This window comes from Carya illinoinensis, chromosome 6 (genome assembly GCF_018687715.1).
Source record: "Carya illinoinensis cultivar Pawnee chromosome 6, C.illinoinensisPawnee_v1, whole genome shotgun sequence".
NCBI lineage: Eukaryota > Viridiplantae > Streptophyta > Magnoliopsida > Fagales > Juglandaceae > Carya > Carya illinoinensis.
Genome location: NC_056757.1, coordinates 30965255 through 30978966, shown reverse-complemented (window position 1 = coordinate 30978966; position 13712 = coordinate 30965255). Strand labels below are relative to the sequence as shown.

At 37.3% G+C, this 13712-nt stretch overlaps 1 protein-coding gene across 2 annotated transcripts; it reads left to right on the top strand.

Annotated features, from left to right (window-relative positions):
• Positions 1-2029: 2029 nt before the first annotated feature.
• On the top strand, positions 2030-13207 carry LOC122313871 (brefeldin A-inhibited guanine nucleotide-exchange protein 1-like). 2 transcript variants are annotated; one of them, XM_043129154.1, is made up of 11 exons: positions 2030-3516; positions 3776-4093; positions 5947-6277; positions 6540-6962; positions 7366-7658; positions 8352-8625; positions 8938-9440; positions 9737-10058; positions 10399-10759; positions 11205-11887; positions 12406-13207. In XM_043129154.1, exons 1-11 carry the CDS (start codon positions 2465-2467, stop codon positions 13006-13008), a joined length of 5163 nt encoding a protein of 1720 aa, XP_042985088.1. In that variant the 5' UTR covers positions 2030-2464; the 3' UTR covers positions 13009-13207. The 2 variants fall into 2 exon arrangements, with proteins under 2 accessions (XP_042985088.1, XP_042985089.1); XM_043129155.1 differs by lacking the exon at positions 2030-3516 and having other exon boundaries at positions 3916-4093; positions 5937-6277.
• Positions 13208-13712: the final 505 nt, after the last annotated feature.

Sequence of the window (13712 nt, the reverse complement as noted above, 5' to 3'; positions counted from 1 at the left end):
GGGTGGGGGTGATGATACGGGGCTCAAGCTCAAACTCAAAGAATAATTTCAAATTGAGAGCGGAACGCGCGATAGGGACATGGAGGGAAAAAAAAAATTTCTTGCCACGTAACGTATGCTTCGGCTATTGCCAAATAGTGGCTAATGCAAATAATTTTTCATTAAATTCATTTCAACTTAAATTTTTTTTACCCATAAAACTTACAAACGTTTTCAAGTCAATACTTTTTTACACATGAGTCCACAACTTTTTTTAATTTCTCATAAATAGATTTAAATTTATCTTAATATTCAAACATATCTAAATTTATTTTAGGTGGACTCCACAAAACTCATTTCACTATCTTAATTTGTACTATTCATAAATAACTCAACTCATCTTAACTTAACTCAACATCCAAATAAGTCCGAATGTGTAAGTTCTGTTGTTCTAGTTTTTTTGAAAAAATAAGGTATCCTATTAAATAATAATCATTTTTTTTATGTGTGTTTCATTTATAAACTATTTTTAAAAAAAGTGCACAAAATTTACACTCTCTTTAACTGAAAATAACATTTCTCTTTTCATGGTAAGAAATCTCTTTCATGGGAAGAAAAATAAATATGGAATGAGTGACTTGATTCTCTTGTGTCTATTTCTCTTGCATTCTTGAACTTAAACTTATCAAGGAAATTTCTATCCTCCAATAAGTGGATTAGTTGGCCAAAATTCCTAAGGTATCTTTGTTGCATGACTAAAATTGACAATCGGATAAAATGAATTACAACTTTATAAATTTTCTGTTCAATTGAATCAAAATGAATTTGAAGAGAGAAAGATATAATATTAAAAAAAAATATGTACATCATCTTATATCACTCTATCCTTCTATGTGATGATGTGATCTTGCTCATCAAATATCGTAATAATTATTATTTTCAACTGAAAATTTTAATAAGAGAGGGATGACAGTACAGGGATGACAGTACACTATATATAAAGAAAAATTGTCATCATTTATTCATTAAGAAACTTATATTCATAAGCGAATACAGTATGGGATGTCCACGTATCAAACATGACATCATAAATCAAAATAATGCATTTGGAGCTCTACCAGTACAATATTTTTTTTTGTGACTAGTCTGGTCTTCACTACTATTGATATTCTCTACAAATAAACGTTCAAGAGACAGCTCAACCTCACATTTTATAGAAGGAGATGACTCAATCTCTATAGATAAAAGTACGAGAGATGAAATTTTTTTCTTTAATTTTAAATGATAATAAGGAAATAAAAAATGAAAACAGTAAGATAGATACTAAAAAGGATAGATTATAGTTTGGACTAACTCCGATAAATTTCAGAATCTATGACGGCGTGAAGGTAACATGCTTATCTCTTTTCAGACACAAAGGTCATATTTGAAAAATCTGGTAGTGACGAATCCAGTGATTTGGTGCGTGTGGTAAGAAGAGCTATTGGAAGAGGTAGCGCATGAGTACCATGCACAGATGTTGGCGGTGTGTGAGGACTACTCGCAATGATCTTCATAAAACTGTCACTTCCTCCAAACAATTTGCATCCTAGGAGTTTTTCTATGTCGTGTCTGTCTCTTGGAAGTTGTTAAAAAGTTATAAATTTATTTTTTTAAAGTTTGAAAGAAACAAAATAAAACTAAACAAAAAGAACTATCTTGATAGACAAGGTGAATGAATAGAGGAATGAGGAAAAGAAGAGAGAAAATGACTGACGAAAATTTGATTTAAAGCCTTTGGGTTTTTAGGAGAGAGGGAAGAAAACACTATTATATGTATTTATAATTTTATTTATAACATTCATTTTATTAATTTTATTTTTAAATAAAATTTCATAATGTTCGATATAACATAGATATCATTATATAAATAAAAATTAATTTTATTAATTTTATTTTTAAATAAAATTTCATAATTTTCGAAATAACATAGATATCATTATATAAATAAAAATTATAAATACATTTTACTACGTAGTTTAAACTTTATCTATCGTTATAACCTGACCCACAGATCAGTCGGTGAGGTCCTTCCTGAGTTGGAACGTACGTAAAATTGTGTTGTATTTTCAGCCGTTAGAAACGCATGCATGAGAAGGTTTTATGAATGGAAGGGAAGCTGATAGTATAGTGCTAGATATGATTGGTCTTGAATAAGGTTTATGAATCGAAGCAATATGATGGCTGTGTTCAGAGTTTTATGAATTCGTGGTCACAAGGGAAGCGAGTCAGAGATCGTGTCGGTGAGCAATACACACTGTAGGCCTGCGGACCGGTGGCCGAGCATTACTTTCCGATGGGCGATTAAAGCAACTGTGGCTTGATGGTGGTACACTCTCCTTCCCGCATTGCTTCTCATCAAATTGAATGAATGAATGAAAGAAAAAGATCTGCGAGAATCCATCCGCTGATCCCCATCCAATCGAGAAAGTAGAGGAAGAAGGAAATGTCGGCTTCTCAAACCCTGGGGGGGCCATCCCGGTGCGGCCGGGTACTGGGCCCGTACCTGGACAAGATCATCAAGAACGCTGTTTGGCGCAAGCATTCCCACCTCGTCTCCGCCTGCAAATCCACGCTAGATGTTCTCGAATCGCTCTCCGACTCCCACACTCCCGACGTCGCCTCCCCTCTCTTTGGCCTCTCCTCCTCCCATGCCGATTCCCTCCTCCAACCCCTCATTCTGGCCCTCGATTCCGCCTACGCCAAGGTCGTCGAGCCCGTCCTTGATTGCGCCTTCAGCTTATTCTCCCTTAACCTCATCCGCGCCGAGATCGACCGCCCCGATCCCAGTAGCAACAACACATCTTCCGTTTACAAGATGATTGACGGCGTGTGCAGGTCGGCTGGTCTCGGAGAGGAAGCCATCGAGCTGAGTGTGCTCCGAGTTTTGCTTTCCGCCGTTAGATCCCCCGAAGTCTTGATCCGGGGCGATTATTTGGTGCATGTGGTCAGGACCTGCTACAATGTGTATCTCGGCGGAATGAATGGCACCAATCAGATTTGTGCAAAGTCGGTTCTTGCTCAGATGATGATCATCGTATTCACCAGGGTCGAGCACGACTCCATGGACCTGGGTGCTCCCTTTCGAAGGGTTTCCGTTGCTGAATTGTTGGAATTCACTGACAAAAACTTGAACGAAGGCAGCTCCATACATTTTTCTCAAAATTTCATCAATGAGGTCATGGATGCTAGTGCAAGTGAAGGTCTTACTGAAAAAAATACTCAGTTACCTATTAATAGCTCATTATCCGAGCAAAATGGCATTGGGCATATGCAGACTTCAAACAAAGGAGACGAAATGAATGAATCGACCGAAGGGGGCAGTGAGATTATGGAGGATGGGTTTTTGATTTTCAAGAATCTGTGTAAATGGTCTATGAAGTTCTCGTCACAAGAGCACCCTGATGACCAAATCTTCCTGAGGGGCAAAATTTTGTCTTTGGAGCTGCTCAATGTCGTCATGGGAAATGGTGGTGCACTGTGGCACACCAATGAGAGGCAAATCCTTCTCCTTGTATATTTGATATCTATCAAAGTTCTGGGATTGACCCATTTCATGATTTTGCACTTTTTACTTTCTTTTCGAAATTTGTGAGATTAATTTCTCACCTGAACCAAGTATATGATTTATGATTCTTACTGGCTCGCCTCAATTTGTTTTTTTTTTCCTGGGGGGTGGGGGTGGTGTTTGATACTATCTGTATAACTTGAAAGACTCGACAGATTGTAAGAATCCTATTTCTTTTACTTGGTGCAGGTTTCTCGATGCTATCAAGCGGCATCTTTGCTTATCATTGTTAAAGAACAGTCCATTGTCAGTTATGGCTATTTTCCAGCTTCAGTGTTCTATATTTATGAGCTTTTTAGCAAAATTGAGATCAGGGTTGAAAGCAGAAATTGGTATATTTTTTCCCATGCTTGTCCTCCGTGTACTTGAGAATGTGCTCCAGCCAAGTTTCTTGCAGAAAATGACTGTCCTCAAATTATTGGAGAAGGTCTCTCAAGATCCCCAGATCATCGTAGACATATTTGTCAACTATGACTGCGATGTTGATGCTCCAAACATTTTCGAAAGGTACTTCTCTATATCTGTGCCACTATTGCCCTTAGATTAGGGATTTTTATGGAGTCATTTTTTTTAATGAATTTGAAAGAGGAAGATCTTTAGTTTGTGTGGGGAGTAGTATACAAGCATCCTATTCATTTTTACAGGTTCCCTAGATTTAACTTTCTTGAAGGAAGTCTTTAATACTGTTACTGCCCTGACCTTTAATTAATATTTTGTGAGTGTATACCATCTCGTAAAATATCATTTACTTATAAATAAAAAAAATATATTTCGTGACTTTTTCTTTTGGCTTATGCCTATCTTTATTAAAATATCGTTTACTTATAAATAAAAAATATATATTTCGTGACTTTTTCTTTTGGCTCACGGAATACAGGCGGATAACTATTTTCACTTTTGAGTAATGTGCCCTCAAAGTTAGAAACTAAACATAGTGTTTGCCTCACAAATTAGTATGCCACATAGGTGTGAGGGTTCGGTGGGTACATCATGCAAATCAGTGGGTACATCATGCGAATCCTACATTAATCACACATAATTTACAAGTGAAAAATTTAGGAAAACTTGGTTAATAACCCCTTGTGCTTTGCTCAGGTTGAGATTTGGCCTTCCTACATTTTTTTAACGTGTGCTTCGATATTTTTAAATCAAGCCCCTCCTTTAGAAAGTCCATCCACCTTAACTAACAGAGAACATGGCTACCACGTGGATTTTTTTTTTTTCTTATTTCAATGAATGAAATTAAAATATAAAATAAAATCATAATAAATTATTTTTAAAAAAGTAAAAAAAAAAAAAAGAAAAAAAAAAAGAGGCACTGGGAAGGGAGGTCTCTCCTCCTCCCTTGGCCACAAGGTGGTGGCCATAGCTATGGTCACCCATGTGCTCTAGCCGCCAACTTATCAAAAAAAAAAAAAAAGTGCTCTAGCCACCATGGGGTAGCCTGGTCAGCCACCACTAGGTGACTTGAGCTTGGCCACCACAAGGGTGGCCATATTCCTTGTGGTGGCTAGGCGGGGGAGGTGAGACCTCCCCTCCATGCACCATTTTTTTTTAAATAATTGTATATACTTAATTTTAATTTTGTTTTTAGAAATAAGAAAAAATAATTTTACATGTGGATGGAATTTCTAACAGAGGGACTTGATCGAAAACTTGTCATAACACAGAATGTTACTCCTTAAAAAAAGGAGCACAATGACTGCTCAACCTGGGCAAAGCAGAGGAGGTTACTAACCACATTTTCCAAAAACATATGTAAAATGAAGGGAATCTGTAAGAAGTTTCTCTTAAAGGCTATGATTAGAGGCTCTTAATTAACAAATCTTTTAAGCTCAAAAATGATAACTGGGCATGGGCAAAATACTCCCATGCTGTTTGGTTATTTTTTGTTTTATTTAAGAGTTTGAATTTGAAGATTGCAACTCTGATAATCACTTCAAGGTAGAATAGAGGGAGTGCTGTTCTTGCTCATAAGAATTTAAAATGTAATGCAATTTCATGGCCAAAGAAATATCTTGAAAATGATGATTATAGATTAGTTGAGCATATTGAATGAAAGGGAGAAATATTGCCTTGCAATCCGAGGATCTTGACTGCAGGCCTTTGCTGTAAAATTCTATTTTGCTGTTTTTTTCGTATCAAGGGATTATAACTCATTGGGTCTCTCTCTCTCTCTCTCTCTCTCTCTCTCTCTCTCTCTCTCTCTCTCTCTCTCTCTCTCTCTCTCTCTCTCTCTCTCTCTCTCTCTCTCTCTCTCGTATATAATATATTGTTTTAAACCTCTCCCATTGTTAACTTTTGGAATTGTGTTTAGTAAAATGTATTAAAACCCTTATAATTCCATCAGATATTTGCAGGGTTGTCTATGGCCTCCTGAAAACTGCTCTAGGACCACCTTCTGGTTCAGCAACAACGTTGTCTCCAGCACAGGATATTGCTTTTCGGCATGAATCAGTAAAGTGCTTAGTTAGCATCATTAAGTCAATGGGAGCCTGGATGGACCAGCATCTCAGATTAGGAGACTCGTATCTGCCAAAGAGTTATGAAAGTGATACTACCGAGAATCATTTGGCCCTAAATGGAGAAGATGGAACTGCTCCTGACTATGAGCTACATCCAGAAGTGAATTCTGAATTTTCTGATGCTTCTACCCTTGAGCAACGCCGAGCTTATAAAATTGAACTCCAGGTTTAGTATTGTTTTTTTGGAGTGGCACCTTAATCACTCTGGCAATATTATATCTTCCATTTATAATAAGTAATGATAGAGTATGAACCTATTAAAATCTGCTGTCCTAGGAGGTCCATTTATAATTTATCCTTTCAGTTTATTGGTTGCTGTGCTATAACTTTCTTATCCCTATTACTCCAACTTTTTCTGTCATTTTTGTTTTCTTATCCTGGATATATTTTGATTTATTCTTTAGTGACAACCTTTGGGTTAATTGCAGAAAGGTATCTCTCTTTTCAATAGGAAACCTTCCAAGGGAATTCAGTTTCTGATAAGCACCAAAAGAATTGATGGTTCTCCAGAAGCTGTGGCTTATTTCCTGAAGAATGCTTCTGGCCTCAGTGGAACCATGATTGGTGACTATATGGGTGAAAGGGAGGAATTTTCTTCAAAGGTCATGCATGCTTATGTAGACTCATTTAATTTCAAAGGAATGGATTTCAGTGAAGCTATAAGGTTTTTCCTCAGGGGCTTCAGGTTACCTGGAGAGGCGCAGAAGATTGACCGCATCATGGAGAAGTTTGCCGAGGGCTATTATAAATACAACCCAAACTCATTTACTAGTGCTGATACTGCTTATGTTCTTGCCTACTCTGTGATAATGCTCAACACAGATGCCCATAATAACATGGTAAAAGATAAGGTATGCTCGACCTTTAGCAATCTGTCCTCTTTCAAACCTTTTAAATTCTCCATTACTACTGATGTATCTACTTCAATTTTGGAATGAATATTTCTTTGTGTGTGGTTTTTTATGGAATTTAGAATAGTTTCTTCATTAAAGACATGATAAAAGATCTCCCAAGATCTCATTTGTTATCATTCTGGAAAATTGTAAATAATGGATTAAAGTACTTAAAAGAACATGAACATGCATATCTATAAAAAGAACATATAATGTTTTTTTACCTAAGTTTTCAAGAAAAAAAATATGGCAAATTTGTTTTTGATTAATTATGAATGTAGGACTAATTTTTATTCTCTTATGACACATAAAAAAAAAATTATCCTCTCATGATTCCTTCCTGCATTGGTTGGCTAACCAGATGATGAAGTCTGATTTTATCAGAAACAACCGAGGAATAGATGATGGAAAGGATTTACCAGAAGAGTATCTTGGCGCCCTTTATGATCAAATTATTAGAAATGAAATTAAGATGAGTGATGAGTCTTCTGCACCACAGAACAAACAAGCTAGCAGCTCTAATAGATTATTGGGCGTGGGTGGCATACTCAATCTAGTCGCTGGGAAGCAAACTGAAGAGAAAGCATTGGGCGCAAATGGGCTTCTCATAAGGCACATCCAGGAGCAGTTTAAGGAAAAATCTGGAAAATCTGAGTAAGCTGAGATATGACATAATTAATAGCTGTTTTTTCATTAGATTTTGGAACCAAGTCATTTACAAGGAGGGTCTTGTTGTGACAAGAGGATTTTGGAGCTTGGGAGGATGGGATGTGTTGCTGTGGTTTTAGGGCATATTATCTTTCTGCTTGGTCATTTTTTTTATAAGTGAACTTCATTAAAAAGCATAAAGGCGCAACCTAAATTTGAGCTAGCCACTCATTGGAAAAACTTTGTGCCCCTTACACCCTCAACTATAGAGCCCTTGACTTTTTCCCTAAAACACCTCCTTTGATAATGTAGCCCGCTCTTCATCACTTATCACTAGTTTTTTCCTCATCCTTTGATGCATAAATCCCTCACTTCTTTCACACTACCAGTAGCTTGCAGATCTTCCATTAGAGTTATACAGTTTTCTATGTTACATTAAAAGAACAAGCATGTTCTGCTTGGTTATTTTATGACAGTTTAGAATTAGGTGGTTAGTACAATCTCTCTCTCTCTCTCTCTCTCTTGCTGTTTCTGCCACAGAATGAGATACATAGGTTGATAATTGAGGATGTTTTATCCACTGAATGTGAGACACCTATGTTGTCAGTTTTTATTTTATTTTATTTTCTCTCGAGCCCTGAAATGTCCTTTCCTTGAGCCCTGTTATGATTGTAAATTCACTATCCTTTGATGTCACAGGTCAGTTTATCATGCTGTCACTGATGTCGCAATATTGAGGTTTATGCTTGAGGTTTGCTGGGGTCCTATGCTGGCTGCGTTCAGTGTAACGCTCGATCAAAGCATTGACAGGCATACTACTTCTCAATGCTTACAGGGCTTTCAACATGCTGCACATGTTACTGCAGTGATGGGGCTGCAGACCCAGAGAGATGCTTTTGTGACATCTGTAGCCAAGTTTACTTATCTACATTGTGCTGCAGATATGAAGCAAAAAAATGTTGATGCTGTGAAGGTAAGCATGCAATGGTTGTGGAAAATCTTGCTCCACAGTTTTGTTTAAAAGATGAGCCACTGCAGGAATAAATTAAGTGTAGAACATATGCATTTAAAGTTGGAACTGATTGTATCTTTGTGCACTGTAATTTTATGCCTTTTCTTTCCAGACATTTAGCCATATATAATTCATTTAACAAAGTAGAATATTTCATTTAGGATCGTTCCAATCAGAGTCAATTTTATTTAGATGTGAAGATTGTTGTACCGTAATTTATTTCATTCATTCCCCATGCAATGCTCTTTTACCTACGTTTTTTCTTCTGCACAGGCAATAATATCAATTGCCATCGAAGATGGTAATTTTCTTCAAGAAGCATGGGAACACATATTAACATGCCTTTCCCGAATTGAGCATCTGCAACTGTTGGGTGAGGGTGCACCGACTGATGCATCATTTTTTACTGTTTCTAATGGTGAAATAGAGGAAAAGACGCCAAAACCGTTGGGTTTTCCTAATTTAAATAAGAAGGGAACTCTACAGAATCCAGCTGTGGTGGCTGTTGTTCGCGGGGTCTCATATGACAGCACCACTGTTGGAGTCAATACTTCAGGATTAGTAACTCCAGAACAGATTAATAACTTTATTTCAAACTTGAATTTGCTGGACCAGATTGGGAATTTTGAGTTGAACCATGTATTTGCTCATAGCCAAAGGCTGAATAGTGAAGCAATAATAGCTTTTGTTAAGGCCCTGTGCAAGGTTTCCATGGCAGAGTTGCAGTCTCCAACAGACCCTCGGGTATTCAGCCTAACAAAGCTAGTTGAGATAGCGTAAGATTCCCCCCGTTATTTGATGATTATTTTGCGAATTCATGATTTTTCTTAGATTTGATTCGGTATGAGAATGTAATAATAGCAAATCTTTACATCTAATGTAATCTTGATGCATCAGACTTGATGACTTTTAAAAAATCAAATGTAGATGGCCAGTTGCTGGAGTTCCAAGGGAACCTCTTTTATTTTGATTTTCTTATTAGAGTATTAGCGTATTTTTTAAATACCTCACTTGTCCCGGACTCCCAATGAGTGTGGTCTGGATTTTATGATTAATCATTGCTCTTTTGCAGGCACTATAACATGAATCGCATCAGATTAGTGTGGTCTCGCATATGGAATGTTCTCTCTGATTTCTTTGTTTCAGTTGGACTGTCAGAAAATCTCTCAGTGGCAATATTTGTCATGGATTCCCTGAGGCAGCTTGCTATGAAATTTTTAGAGCGCGAGGAATTGGCAAATTATAACTTCCAGAATGAATTTCTTCAACCATTTGTGATTGTTATGCGGAAAAGCAGCTCTACAGAAATCAGGGAGCTAGTAGTACGGTGCATCTCACAGATGGTCCTCAGCCGTGTTAGTTATGTAAAATCTGGCTGGAAAAGTGTTCTTATGGTATGTTGGCATTGGTTTATCAATTTCTGATGTCATAGATGTTTTAGCCCACATTAAATAAAAATTAATTGGAATTCTGGCAAGAAATGGGATATTTTCACCTACTGATTCTTGAGAAATTATTTTGTATGTTGCATGTGATAGTATAGATGGCTGGACTTAGCCCTCACCAGTTGACTCATTGAATCTCCCTATTTGAAAACTGGTTGGTCCATTCACATATCCCATTTTGTTCTAGAGGGGGAAAATGATGTTAAATTATTCTTCAAAACTGCTAGAGAAAGCGGCTGATTCTGTCTTCAAGTGTCTTGTTTCTTATGCAGTCGTGTTGGTTTCTTAGGTTTTTACAGTTGCTGCAGCTGATGAGCGGAAGAGTATAGTCTTGTTGGCCTTTGAGACACTGGGAAAAATAGTACGAGAATATTTCTCTCATGCAACAGAGACGGAGACAATGACTTTTACAGATTGCTTTCGATGCCTCATAACATTCGCAAATAGCAGATCTGATAGTGACGTTAGCCTCAATGCCATTGCATTTCTCCACTTCTGTGCTGCGAAGCTTGCAGAGGGAGGACTTGTTTGCAATGAGAAGAGCAAGGTTGATTGTTCATTCAATCCAGTTGGAGATGCAGATGCTTCAGATAGACACACTTTTACTGACAAAGACGAGCACACATCCTTTTGGGTCCCTTTGCTAATAGGTAACTTGATTCACAGCGAAAGTTGGAACTGCACGCTGGTCATGATTGATGGCAGAACCTGACTACTGACTGAGTGACTGATCTTATCTAAATGCATGCAGGGATCTATGTTGTAACTCTATGTATATAGATTATTTCAGTTATCTCATTTTAAACCAAGTAAAAATGGCACTTTTTATAGTTACAATTATCAAACCAAGTCCATTTTGGACGTTGACTTTCACATTACCCATAACTTCATTAGTCTGCATACAGATTTATATGTTATGGTGATAACCCCTACATGTGAGTCTTAATGTTATGGTGATAACCTGAGTCTTCTTTCAGCACTTTCTGTCCCATATGAAGACTGATGCACTGTTTTTGGGGCGGTCAGGGCTGGTTGGGTTTTCAATGCACCTTTTTTCATTCCAAGTATATGATATTCTTACTTCAATTGTTTCAGGGTTGTCAAAACTAACATCTGACCCCAGATCTGCTATTAGAAAGAGTTCTTTGGAAGTGCTTTTTAACATTCTGAGGGATCACGGTCATTTTTTTTCAAACCACTTTTGGACTGGTGTCTTCAATTCTGTGGTTTTCCCCATATTTAGTTCTCATTCAGACAAGAGAGAGAAGCAAGTTGAAGATCAAGAGTATTCACCAGCTTCAAGATCTCTGCATTCTGAAGGAAGTACATGGGACTCTGAAACTTCTGCTGCGGCAGCACAGTGTCTAGTGGATCTTTTTGTCAGTTTTTTTGATGTAGTCAGGTCTCAACTACCAGGTGTGGTATCAATACTTGCAGGATTTATAAGAAATCCTGTTCAAGGTCTTGCTAGCACTGGGGTTGCTGCTTTGATGCGTTTGGCTAGTGATTTGTGCAACAGACTCTCACTACATGAATGGAAAGAGATTTTTCTGGCTTTGAAGGAAGCAGCCACATCAAGAGTGCCCGTGTTTATGACAACCTTGAGATCCATGGATAACATTGAGGTGCCTGACAATGCTCAATCTTATGCCAACGTAGAAACATCTTCTGATCATATGTTGACAAATGATGAACTCGAGGATGGTAATCTGCAGACTGCAAGATATGTGGTTTCAAGAATTAAGTGTCATATAGCAACACAGCTGCTTATTTTACAGGTTCCTCCTCCATCTTTATGCGCAGATACATGCTTATATACTCATATAAAGGTGCTCTCACACATGCAAATACATAAACATCTAAGTGTGGTTGTCAAGATCTGAAAATACAGATTGAATATGGATATTGAGTTTGGATTTTGTAAATACATAGTTTCCAACAGTATATTGGAAGTAGGATTGTGGGTTTGTTGAACGTCATGCTATCTCATCTCATATACTTTCTTAACCAGTTGAATAGTTAAAAATTGTCATAAAAGCCAGCCATGGTGGTACCCTTCATAGTTTAGCTAATATTATACATGACTTCCATGTTGTAAGTCTAGCATCATGCTGCATTTGTGGTAGGTTATATCTTCATCACATGGCAAAACATGACAACTTGTTATCCTGATGGTTTTAGCCTTGAACTGTCCTCCTGTGACTACTTACCTTGATAAAAATATTCCAGTAGATTTATCTCTGACGTTGGATTAATGTGACAAAGTGTAATACCTTTTAACCTTTCCTAATTTCAGGTTGTGACTGATCTTACACACCCAGAATCCTTGTCGGTAGACAACATCGTGATCCTCCAGGGAATTTTTTCTTTTATCTCATCACATGCCCACGAACTTAACTCTGAGAAAATCCTGCAAAAGAAGCTGCCAATAGTGTGCTCTATCCTGGAGCTCTCTGAGCCACCCCTGGTTCATTTTGAAAACGAGTCTTACCAGAATTACCTCAACTTTCTCCAAAAGTTACTTGCAGATAATCCATCCGTGTCTGAGGAGATGAACATTGAAGCAGAACTTGTGGTCGTATGTCAAAAGATATTGCAGATATACTTGAACTGTACTGGTTCTCACTCTGCCGAGCAAAACTCAGCAAATCTGCGGGTGCTACACTGCAATGTTCCTTTGGGCCAGGCAAAAAAGGAAGAATTTGGAGCCAGGACTTCTTTAGTAGTCTCAGCATTATGGGGACTAAGTGGCTTGGACACGGAGTCCTTTAGGAGGTACGTTTCACAACTCTTTCCTTTGTTGGTAGATCTTGTGCAGAGCGAGCATGGTTCTGGACAAGTCCAGCGTGTCCTAAGCAATGTCTTCCAATCATGTATAGGCCCAATAATAATGGAATGATATTTTATTTTGTGTTATATATATTACACATACGCCATCATTGAACCACAAATGATGTCCTAGCGGCTCATGCCAGCTATTTATTATTTTTGTAGAATATACTGGGCCTTATTTATTTATTTATTTATTTTTACCTCCTAAATAGTATGTATGAGCTACTTGCTAATTAGATAAACGGAAAATTTTCTCAAGTTCCATATAATGCAATATTTTCATGACCTCTCTCAGATTTTTTTCCTTTTTTTTCACCCTGATTTGATAGTGGTAAAGACCTCTTAATCCCTTTGGAATTTCCCCCACCCTACAGTTTTTTTTTTTTTTAAACTATTTTACTTTTATTTGCTTAAAAATAAACAAAAGTATTTTAGGGTGAATACTACTACATACAGCATTCTTTCTAATCTACCAAAGACCATGACCATTTTGCTTTTCAATTTTTTTGATAATTGGTGATGATATATTCCTAATATCAAATGTTACAAACCTATGGGGAGGAGGACTCAAAAGACACCAACAAATTGAAAAAAGTGAAGTTAGGGAATGGCTCCAATAGTTAGTGGTCAGTCCCATTTTCTTGGTTTGATGCCATGAGAGTATCACCACTGAGATGGTCATAATTTTTAGACCAGGTACTGATTTTGCAATTAATCCTAATTTTTAAGACAATCCAACGAGAGATTATTATAAATAGTCTTCTCTAATAG